This window comes from Copadichromis virginalis, linkage group LG7 (genome assembly GCF_057382275.1).
Source record: "Copadichromis virginalis isolate Kocher_CV1m ecotype Utaka linkage group LG7, C_Virginalis_male_GT1.1, whole genome shotgun sequence".
NCBI classification, from domain to species: Eukaryota; Metazoa; Chordata; class Actinopteri; order Cichliformes; family Cichlidae; genus Copadichromis; species Copadichromis virginalis.
The window spans coordinates 20572458-20584059 of NC_140624.1; the positions used below are offsets into that span (position 1 = coordinate 20572458).

Consider the following 11602-nt stretch of genomic DNA (forward strand, 5'->3'; position numbering starts at 1 on the left):
TGGCCTTGGTTCATTAAAGTCCTTGTCTTTAAATTAACTTTGTCTGTGTGTGTTTCAGGTACTGCACTCTCAAAGACTGAATGAACCAGCATTGCAGTCAAGGGGCCTTGTGAGCATCACATGGAAGGTTGAAGCCGCCCACTGCAGCTGTATGGCCGGAGTCGTGGAGACCTGCACCCATGTCACTGCTCTTCTGTTTAAAGTAGAAGCAACAGTGCGGATCTGTGGCACAAGGACTGTTACAGATGAACCTGCATACTGGGTTTTGCCTGGTAATATGACCAAGATACAGCAGGGGCTCATCAATGTAGGATCTTACTTCCAGTATTGCATCTGCTGAGGGATTCCTTCTAGTAGTGTTTCTAGTTGCTCGTTCTTCAAAGAACACTATTAAGCATTAGTTATTCATCTGTTAAGCATTAGTTAATGGTTACTTAATTATCTCTACAGCATCTACAAAGTATTTCTCATAATCAGTTAATAGTTTACAAGCACTGCTTTAAACACTTTATTCGTGATGAATAAGCTAATGTATAACACTCCTTATTAATTATTTTTTCTTGTTCTAAAACTCATTGATTAATCATTTATAAACACTACTCTGCATCAGTTACAAACCTGTCATTTCAGGATGTTCAATGGTATACAAAATCATTGGTAAAAGGTAAGTAGATGGTTAGCATATATAACCCAGAGTAAAATCTGTTTTACTAGAATTTAGTAATTTCCTGCCATTGAACGCATCACAAATACATGACTCCAACCACATGACTTTGCTCAGCCGATCGGCTAATTGGCTGCTGCCAGTCCAAACAATTTGATTTTGATTTTTGATTTGACCGATAGTTGTTGAATAACAAATGTTGTGAAGCTATATAATATGTATTTAGCAGTTGAAATGTTTTAGTTAAATCCTTATTGGTTAAATATACTGTTTGTTTATTTATTTATAAATTGTGTACACAGGAACAAGAATGACTTAATGTATTTAGCTTAACTGGCTAACATTTTTGTATTATTCTTGTGATTTCTTATTGGCCTTGTTTATTTAATGCAGGCCAGGTGAACCTTTTTGGGTATGGAAAAGGATGGCGAGCCAATGAACGGCTATAGGAGCAGGAATCATTCTGCATTGAAGCTTCCACTGGTTGGGTAAGAAGCTATCAAAGACGACGCTCTGTCCCCATTTTCCGAATACACTGATTTCCACAATCATACACACCATTCCCCCCGTTTATGGACAATAGCACTTGGACATCTCTCATGGACATTCAGATAAAACTCGTGGACTTCAGTGTGGATCAGTGTTTTTGACGTTAACATGTGTTATTTATGGGGAACTTTTTTTGAGAATCTATATTGCTTGGTATAAGCCAGAAGAATTTGCTTAGTTGTCTTTGTGCACCCCCACTGGGTTTTTTGATTAATTGAATAGCTGCAGCAGGAGTGATTATTTAAGTTTTCCTTTTCTTTTCTTGTTATTTTTCTTTGCTTTCGGTTAAATACATGGCATGGTACCTGCAAAAGCATTTTGTGTTGTGTGTATTTATTAATTACTGCCCATCAGCTCCAGTAGCATTCCTAAATCTTCTGATTAATAATAACCTAATATTTCACTCAATACCTAGCCTGTGTTAATTCATTAGCGCTTCATCAGTGTTACATTTCTTGGCGAACCAGCCAGGAGCTGATTTGGTTAATAATTAATATATATTCAAACTGACTGGTTTGTAACTGATGCAGAGTAGTGTTTATAAATGATTAATCAATGAGTTTTAGAACATGAAAACATAATTAATAAGGAGTGTTATACATTAGCTTATTCATCATGAATAAAGTGTTTAAAGCAGTGCTTGTAAACTATTAACTGATTATGAGAAATACTTTGTAGATGCTGTAGAGATAATTAAGCAACCATTAACTAATGCTTAACAGATGATTAACTAATGGTTAATAGGGCTTTGGAGTTGACGTCACACCGCAATGCATTGTGGGAGCACGGCACCATTTTCGGGGTCTATGAATCAAAACAAACACACTGTGTTGGAACGACGATTACAAGATGCTTAAAAGCAGCTCAAAAGAGAATGGACTGTATAGAGACTGATTGCGTCCAGAGGCGAAGCGGCGGTACTTGCAGAAAATAGCGTGCATTGGAAATGTGGACCCGTATGAAATACGGCCGTGGAGTAGAAACCCTGAAGACCAACCGCTACTGACGTAGCCTGATATATTTTCGTACCTTATCTGTGGAATCAGCGCGTACAAGTCGTCATTCAAACAAAGGGAAGTCAGCTCGAGTACTGCGTGTGAAATGCGTTTGATTTCCCTGCAAACATTCACATTAGTGCAGCATAAATTCATTCATGAGGGGAAATTACAGTGAGAACATGTGGAGGCTGTTAGTGAGTTCAGTGCATTGATGTGACATTGTCCTGAAGGATTTAGTTATTCTTTATGGTTAAAGAAATTGCACTAATTAATTCTTATTTATTATAAATAATTCTAATTATATATCTTGCTTCCATATTTGTATCTTGTGTCACTAAAAATACATTTTATTTTAATTTTATACATTGATTAATGACCTGCAGAATCTCCTTATCATATTAAGTGATTCATAATTGTCACTTTATGCTTTCTCCATCTCTAAAGTGATTACATCCTTGCATTACATACTTTAGGTTCATTTTCTGCAGGCAGGTTTCTGACAGAGAACAGGCAGATTTACACTATAACATGCAGCGTTCTATAGATGGATACATAAAGAAATGAAAAATTACATGTTACGTTCCCCCCGAAGGGGTCTAGGCATGCGAGTGAGGGGACCAGTAACAAATGAGTCCAGAACAGAATGAAAGGAAAACAGGTGTTTTTAGTAAATAAAATAGTCTTTGTTATAGACAATCTTAACATAAAGAGCCGGCAACGCCGTTTTACCAATAACACTTGGAAAAGGGAAAACAAGGTTGCAACAACAAAGAACACAACAACCAAACAAAAACTCCACACCACGAGGAGGCACTTCCAGTGGCCCACAAGCTCACCCTGTCACTAACAGCAGCTGGCTTTACTGCTGCCAAGGCCCACAAGCCCACACTACTCACATAAAGCAGCTATACTGTTTCCACACCTCCACCCTTCAGGCATGCTAACTACACACCAAGAACACTCCACCCTTCAGGCCTGCTAACTACACACCAAGAACACCCCACCCTGCTCACAGCTCATCCCCAGCTTATATGACCTCAGAGAGGTGATTGCTGACTGGGCCCAGGTGGTAAATGAGTCCAATGAGCAGCAGCTGTGTCCTGGGGAGAGAGAAGAGCAAGAGAGAGACAGAGGGGTGGAGCAAGAGAGGAGGAGGCGGAGAAAAACACCATGCCCACACAAGGGCAGTATCAGGAGGCCCAGCTAGGGCCGTAACATACATGTATGTGCTAACTTTCTAAACACTTTGTTATGTAACCCACCTAAAATTTTCTTCATGAAAATGAACTGCTGTTCCCAAAGAATGTCAGTAGGTGGCACTATGAGATTGTTTAGTGCTTGTGAACTTGAGTTGAGAACTATAGAGAAGGAGAATAGCGCTAAGGCTACGTATGCTGGTCGGAGCTACTCACCGAGTTTTTCTTTAATCCTTGTTCAAGAAAAAGGTTATGTGTGAAGACACAAATTGGATTTTACTTTTCCGCTTGTTGGGAGGCGCGGACACTTTTTGTTGATGCTGATGTACCTCTGTTTTTGTGTTTTTTGTTCATTTCCGGTGAGTTGACTAACTGCGCTAGCATAGCAAGCTAATCGTTAGCTAATCATTAGCTTAGTATAATGTAAATTTCATGTGTTCCTTTTAAGTGCTGTATTATCTTTTTATTTCTTCACTTGTGAATGTTTTAAACCAATCGGAAATATTTCTTTGGAAGCTAGTAGGTAAGTTTTATTTATTGTAATGAGATGATAAATATGAGCAGTCTTTGGCTAAATAGTACTGCGACCACGTTTTGCACTTTCCTCGTGCATCAGTAATGTACATTCTCTCAATTCATTGGATTGATGTGACTGCTGTTCACAAAATATGAGATGTGGAAATTGTTTTAAGGTTCTTTGATTAATTTTATTATTGATTGCATTAAGTCGTTATATACAAAGAGTGAGAGACATTTGGTCACTAGTGTTGATTAAGTTGTTATATGATATTCATGTAAAATATGTTCACTGCCCTGTGCAGGTTTGTTTTTTTGTTGGAGTCTAAAGTTGCGAGCCAGGATTCCGGACCCCCAGCTGCCATGCAGGAAAGATTTCCAGCCTATTTAGAAGTGACAACTGCGTTACTTCTTGACAGATAAGCTTATGAGATCTCAGAACAATACACTACCCGGGTAGTACTACTAACATTAACACTACACTCACACACCTGAACTGAAAAGACTGAAAAGAACTCTGAACTCTAAAACTGAATACACAGACTGACAAATATGGACAATTGGAACTGTTGTGAACTGTTGAATGACTGTTTTTGGTTTTGTTTTGAATAAATGTTGACTGTTCTTTTAGCTGTGTGTCATTCGCTCCTTAGTCGATTCCTAGAGACCATAAGCCTAAGATCCTAACTTTCTCTACATTCAGTAGTGGTAAAGTATTGTGTGTTACATAGTACCTTTTCGTGGCGAGCCAGCCAGGAGCGATTAAGACACAGCTAATATTGAAATTACAGCATTCTGCAATAGCATAGTTAATTTTGAGATTGTGATTTATTGTGATAAGCTTTCAACTAAGACAACATTGAAGAGAGATGGATTTGGTACAGAATTACGGGGTGGATTTTAAACGGTCCATCAGTATTACTGGAGTTACTAGTTTCGATTCTGATGCTGATATTATTGCTTCCTTGGAGAAGTATGGGGTGGTAACAAGGATTCTGAGGGTCCCAAATGCACAACCAGATTGTGGGGAAACTGTTATTGCTGAGTTTGAGTCAGAGATTACAATGGGGTATAACGAGTCAGATTTTCCCCTTGAGATTGAAAATGTGACCAACAAGAATGTAAAATGGCAGGCTAGTCGCATTGAAATGCCAGCACTCCATCAAACTCCAGAGCCAGACCCTGTTTTGACTGACTCAAGTGATGAAAGTGTTGACGGTTATTCTGACCACAGTACTACACCCTTGATAAAGACAGCAAAGTTAAAGTACGACCACAGACAGCCCCTTACATCCCAGCCAGTCACCCATTCAACTAAATCTCAGACTTGTAGAGTTGTTAAACCAAAGACAACATGACAGATGAAGTAACAAACCCACCAGAGATACAGCGTATAGTAGTGGAACATGTAATCAGAAATGACTCTGTCGCTACACATGGCCAATCCAAATGGTTACGCTCATTCTCAGGCCGTGTGCCAAAACCTCCCGGAGAAGTGGATTTTGAAACGTGGTGTTTACATGTTGAACTAATGTTCAATGATGGCACTCCAGTTGACATTCAGCGGAGGAAAATACTAGAGAGTCTTCTTCCCCCAGCATCAGATGTTGTGAAGCAACTTGGTTATTCAGCACATCCACGAGAATATGTCAGGCTGTTAGATTCTGCATATGGTCTTGTGGAGGATGGTGAGGAGATATTTGCAAGGTTCCTGAACACAAATCAAAATCCAGGTGAGAAAGCTTCTGATTACCTACAGAGGCTGCAAGCTCTCCTTAACACTGCTGTAAGCAGGAATGGTGTGATTCCAGCAGATGCAAGTCGACATTTGCTAAAGCAGTTCAAACGGGGTTGTTGGGGTTGTTCCTGCAACTGGAACTAAAGAAAGAGACCACACCTGAGTTTGCAGAGCTTCTGCTAGAGCTGAGGACAGAAGGGCTTCTAAGCTGGACCGGATGCAACGTCATTTTGGGCCTACCAAGATAAAACCAATTGCACACATGCATTCTGTCCCTGACTTCCCACATCACACTGACCCAAGTGCAAGTGTATTGCAGGCGTATATCTCTGAAACTGAGAGTCTAAAGAAGCAGGTTGCAGAACTGCAATTGCAACTGATGACAAAACCATCTAAAAAGCAAAGAAAGCGACAAGTTAAAGCAATGGAAACAACACAAGAGCCACCCGCACCTGTAATTGAAACTCTGGTACACCAAATTCCACCACGAACCCAAGTGAGAGCTGAGCCCAAGGCTTGGTTCTGTTTTAGGTGCGGTGAAGACGGTCACATAGCCAGGAACTGCGAAAATGCTATAAACAAGGCTGTGGTTGATCAAAAGTACAAAGAACTAAAAGCCAGACAGGAAGAATGGAAAGCCCAGCAGCAGGGTCAAGCTTTAAACTGGAGCAGGTTCCGGTAAGGGGACATACGGGAACCAAGAACATTCACAATAGTCCCAAGTCAGAACAGAGATGTCAAAGTAAACAACAACATGCTGAATCCATTCCAAATCACCTTCCAAATAGATTAGTTGGATCAAGGTCTCTTGCAGAGGTTAAGATTGGGGAACTATCACATAGTTGCCTCATTGATTCAGGGTCTCAGGTTACCACAATTTCAAAATCATTTCAGTTGACCCACTTACCTTCTCATCCTCTTTTGCCATTAAATGATCTGTTAGAGGTTGAAGGTGCTGCAGGCCAAATTGTCCCTTATCTTGGGTACATTGAAGTTGACATCACTTTCCCACAGAGTTTCACGGGGAAGGACAAAGTTGTGACTATTCTAGCTTTAATCGTCCCAGATCACAGAGCAAATTCGGAAATTCCAGTCCTCATTGGTACAAATGCCCTTGACGTCTTGTATGAGGACTTCAATGAGCAAATGACCATTCCTGAGCATTGTGCTTACGCCCCTCTCATTAGACATTTGCATGCAATCTACAGAAGTAAAACAAAAACTGATAGTTTTGTGGGGACAGTCAAGTCACAATGTAAAACCAACATAGTAATTCCAGCTGGTCAGAAAATAGCCTTAAATGGTCGTGTCAGAAATGTCTGTGCAGGCCCTGGATCCACTCTTCTAGTCGAGCCCCACAGCCAGTCCAGCCTACCAGGTGGCTTGATATTTTCCAGCTATGTAATGTCAAAGCCACGACAGACATCCTTCAAAGTTCCCATTCTCCTAAAAAATGAGACAACGCATGATATCATTCTGCCAGCTCACCGTCCTTTGGCAGCGATATCTATCCCACTTTCAGTTTCTCCTGCGAGGTCTGAATGTATGAATCGAACTGGAAGTTCAGAGCAGAAACATGCTCAGTGTTACACCACCCATGAAGTACAACCAAGTGACAAAATCCAGTTCGATTTTGGTGACTCACCCCTGTCAAACGAGTGGAAAGACAGGATCGCCGAGAAGCTGAATTCCGTGTCTGATGTTTTTGCTAGGGGTGAACTTGATTATGGTCACACCACAGTGGTGAGACATAAGATTCGGCTCTCTGATCCAACGCCTTTTAAACAAAGGCCAAGGCCCATTCATCCCTCGGATTATGAAGCTGTCCGCCTTCATTTGGAGCAGCTGTGCGACAGCAACATCATTAGAGAGTCCGAGAGTCCATTTGCTTCACCAATTGTAGTTGTGAAAAAGAAAAATGGGCAGATCCGCCTTTGTGTGGATTACAGAAAGTTGAACAACCAGACAATCAAAGACGCTTATGCCTTGCCCAATATAGAAGAGGCATTTACAGCTCTGTCAGGATCCAAATGGTTTTCTGTTATGGATTTAAAGTCTGGATATTACCAGGTAGAGGTGGAAGAAGAGGATAAACACAAGACGGCTTTTGTCACACCCATGGGGTTTTGGGAATTCAACAGGATGCCCCAAGGAGTCACTAATGCTCCAAGCACTTTTCAAAGAGTTATGGAGAAATGCATGGGCTCCATGAACCTCAAGGAAGTACTGGTCTTTCTTGATGATCTTATAGTGTTCTCCAATACTTTGGAGGAACATGAAGAAAGGCTCCTGCGAGTTCTGAACAGACTAAAAGAATTTGGTCTCAAACCTTCACCTGAGAAATGTCACTTTTTCCAAAAGTCAGTGAGGTATTTAGGACACATTGTCTCAGAACAGGGAGTGAAGACTGATCCTGAAAAAATATCTGCCCTCACCACATGGCCCAGACCCACAAACCTGTCAGAACTGAAGTCATTTTTAGGCTTCACTGGCTATTATCGCAGGTTTGTCAAAGACTATTCTAAAATTGCAAGGCCATTGAATGATTTGACAGCTGGTTATGTCTCTGCCAGGAAGCTGAAACACCACAAATCACCATCAAACGGCGACTTGAACCGTCCTTTTAATGAGAAATGGACTCCCTCATGTGAGGAAGCTTTCACGACCCTCATTGAGAAGTTGACATCTGCACCAGTGCTTGGGTTTGCTGACCCCAGAAAAGCCTATGTTTTACACACCGATGCTAGTTCGCATGGACTTGGTGCAGCCCTATACCAGGAAGAAGATGGTCGGTTAAGAGTCATCGCCTATGCTAGCAGAGGGCTGTCTAACTGTGAAAGAAGGTACCCCACTCACAAACTTGAATTTCTTGCGTTGAAGTGGGCAGTTACAGACAAGTTTGCTGATTATTTGTATGGAGCTGACTTCACTGTCATGACTGACAATAACCCACTGACGTACGTGTTAACATCTGCTAAACTTGATGCAACTGGACATCGATGGCTTGCTGCTTTGTCGAATTTCAATTTCAACATACAGTACAGAGCCGGAAAAAGAAATCAGGATGCGGATGGATTATCGAGACGGCCGCATGTTTCTGTTGAAACTGATGATAGTACAACTGCTGAGGATGAGAGAGTAAAGCAATTCATTGCAAAGTTTACGGAAGAGGGAAATAGTGCAACATTTCCAAAGGATGCTCTAAAAGCTGTATGCGAGAAGCACCAAGTACACATATCTCCTGACACTACTTACCGCTACTGCCACTACTTACCTGCTGCGGTGGAGTGTTTGGCAGTGGATGCAAGTGCGATACCTGACGAGTTTGTTCAAGCCGACATTCTGACTGGTACTAGCACTCTTCCTCAACTCTCCCAACAAGATTGGGCTGCAGAACAAAGGCGTGACCCTATAATAAGCAGAGTGATAGACCTTGTCCATACAGGAAAACGCCTTTCCTATCGTCTTAGGCAAAAGGAGGAAAGGGAAGTCCAACTCATGTTAAGAGTACAGGATCAGTTGTCCCTAATAGATAATGTCTTGTACCGGAAACGAGTGAGCCAGGGCCAGACTCTTTTTCAACTAGTGCTTCCGAAGGAGTACAGGGAAGTAGCTCTTAAAAGTCTTCATGATGCACATGGGATTTGAAAGAACTGTTGACCTTGTGAGAACACGTTTCTTTTGGCCCCGAATGTTCCTAGATGTTGAAATGAAAATCAGAACATGTGAAAGGTGCATCCGCCGCAAGACTAGAGCTGAGAAATCTGCCCCACTGGTAAATATTAAAACCAGTCGACCACTTGAGTTGGTGTGCATGGACTATTTGTCTCTAGAACCTGATAGCCGAGGGACAAAGAATATTCTGGTGATAACGGATCACTTTACGAAGTTTGCTGTTGCAGTGCCAACTCCAGACCAGAAGGAAAAGACCGTTGCCAAGGCCCTGTGGGACAAATTCATCATTCACTATGGCATACCAGAGCGGTTGCATAGTGATCAGGGCCGTAATTTTGAATCGGCAGTCATCAAAAACTTATGCCAAATGTTAGGCATAAAAAAATCAAGAACAACCCCCTATCATCCCCGTGGTAATCCAGTAGAACGGTTTAACCGTACACTGCTAGGGATGCTTGGAACACTCCAAGAAGACGACAAACTAAAATGGCGTGATCATGTGCAGCCGTTGGCTCACGCCTACAATTGCACAAAAAATGACACAACTGGGTATTCACCCTATCAGCTCATGTTTGGGAGACAGCCAAATCTTCCAATTGATGTGGCTTTTGGACTTAATGTGAGTAGGCAGGACAGTGTAACTCACAGTGAATATGTGAAGAAGCTCAGGGAAAGCCTACAGGAAAGTTACAAACTTGCTGTGGAACATAGCGAGAAAGCTGCCCTACGCAATAAGTCAAGATATGATCTAAAAGTGAGAGAATCCACCTTGGAGGTTGGAGATCGTGTTCTTGTCAAGAATGTTGGAATACAAGGGAAACACAAACTAGCTGACAGATGGAGTCAGACGGTCTACAAAGTTGTAAAACAGATCAATGACTCTCCTGTATATGTTGTTGCTCCACTCAAGTCAGATGGGCCTGAGAGGACACTGCATAGAGACTTACTGTTACCGTGTGGGTTTCTGTCATGCTCAGCGCCAATCAATCCCAGTCAGGGAAGCCCAGAGAAAGAGACACCCAAAGGCGACACCTCCAAAGAGAATCCATTTTCTGAAGTTGAAGGAGACTATCATTATCTGGGTGATAATGACATTGTGGATTATGACTTTCCAGTAGTTTACAAAGAAGTCAATTACCCGGCTTTCATTACTGTCAGTGAAATCCCCAAAGCAACTGAGTCTGTGTCAGAACAAAGTGTGGACCGGGACGAGTCTGATCTAAACCCTGCAGTAAAGGAGTTTCATTCTGCACCCGTGGAGCTGGATGAGGGCGATGGTTCACTTCAAGGTTCTAGTGGAAATGACATTGGAAATGACCCTCCAATGAAAGAAACAGGTGTTATTGTTAATGAGGAATATTCATCTGTTCATGATTCATGCGCTGATATAGATCCAGCTACAGAAAATGATGTTGAACCTTTGGAAGAGGTTATTGACGTAACTCAGGAGCAGTACCAAACTGAAACAACCGGGTTGTCGGATGGAAAAGAGGGGAGTGATAGATATGGATTGGAGGCAGAAGTTGCTAAAGATGAAAAACCTCCAGAAACAAGAGAAATCAGGCGGTCAACTAGGAACAGGACTGAACCTAGCAGACTAACCTACAACACCTTGGGAAATCCCTTAACATTAGTGATGCATTCTCTTTTAAACAGTCTTGATCAGATTTTTTCACATGCCCTTGACTCAAACCCTTCCCCATGTGTTGGTAGAGTAAAAACCATTTAAAGTGACTGCTGTCATGCAGGGATGCATGCCCATTTAGGGGGGGAGGGATGTAACCCACCTAAAATTTGCCTCATGAAAATGAACTGCTGTTCCCAAAGAATGTCAGTAGGTGGCACTATGAGATTGTTTAGTGCTTGTGAACTTGAGTTGAGAACTATAGAGAAGGAGAATAGCGCTAAGGCTACGTATGCTGGTCGGAGCTACTCACCGAGTTTTTCTTTAATCCTTGTTCAAGAAAAAGGTTATGTGTGAAGACACAAATTGGATTTTACTTTTCCGCTTGTTGGGAGGCGCGGACACTTTTTGTTGATGCTGATGTACCTCTGTTTTTGTGTTTTTTGTTCATTTCCGGTGAGTTGACTAACTGCGCTAGCATAGCAAGCTAATCGTTAGCTAATCATTAGCTTAGTATAATGTAAATTTCATGTGTTCCTTTTAAGTGCTGTATTATCTTTTTATTTCTTCACTTGTGAATGTTTTAAACCAATCGGAAATATTTCTTTGGAAGCTAGTAGGTAAGTTTTATTTATTGTAATG

The 11602-nt window shown here is 41.6% G+C and overlaps 1 protein-coding gene and 1 long non-coding RNA gene across 2 annotated transcripts in view; both read left to right on the top strand.

The window, feature by feature from the left end:
• The first annotated feature begins 3209 nt into the window (after window positions 1-3209).
• LOC146704951 (uncharacterized) lies at window positions 3210-4553 on the top strand. Its single transcript, XR_014921245.1, has 2 exons — window positions 3210-3766; window positions 4229-4553. It is a non-coding gene; the product is annotated as an uncharacterized LOC146704951 (long non-coding RNA).
• A 1240-nt stretch (window positions 4554-5793) lies between these two features.
• LOC146704952 (uncharacterized) overlaps window positions 5794-11602 on the top strand; it is a 6410-nt gene continuing 601 nt past the window's right edge. Inside the window, exon 1 of the mRNA XM_085462433.1 lies at window positions 5794-11416. Within this exon, the coding sequence (XP_085318559.1) occupies window positions 6292-9309 (3018 nt within the window). The 5' untranslated portion in view covers window positions 5794-6291 and the 3' untranslated portion in view covers window positions 9310-11416. The remainder of the gene's footprint in view (window positions 11417-11602) is intronic.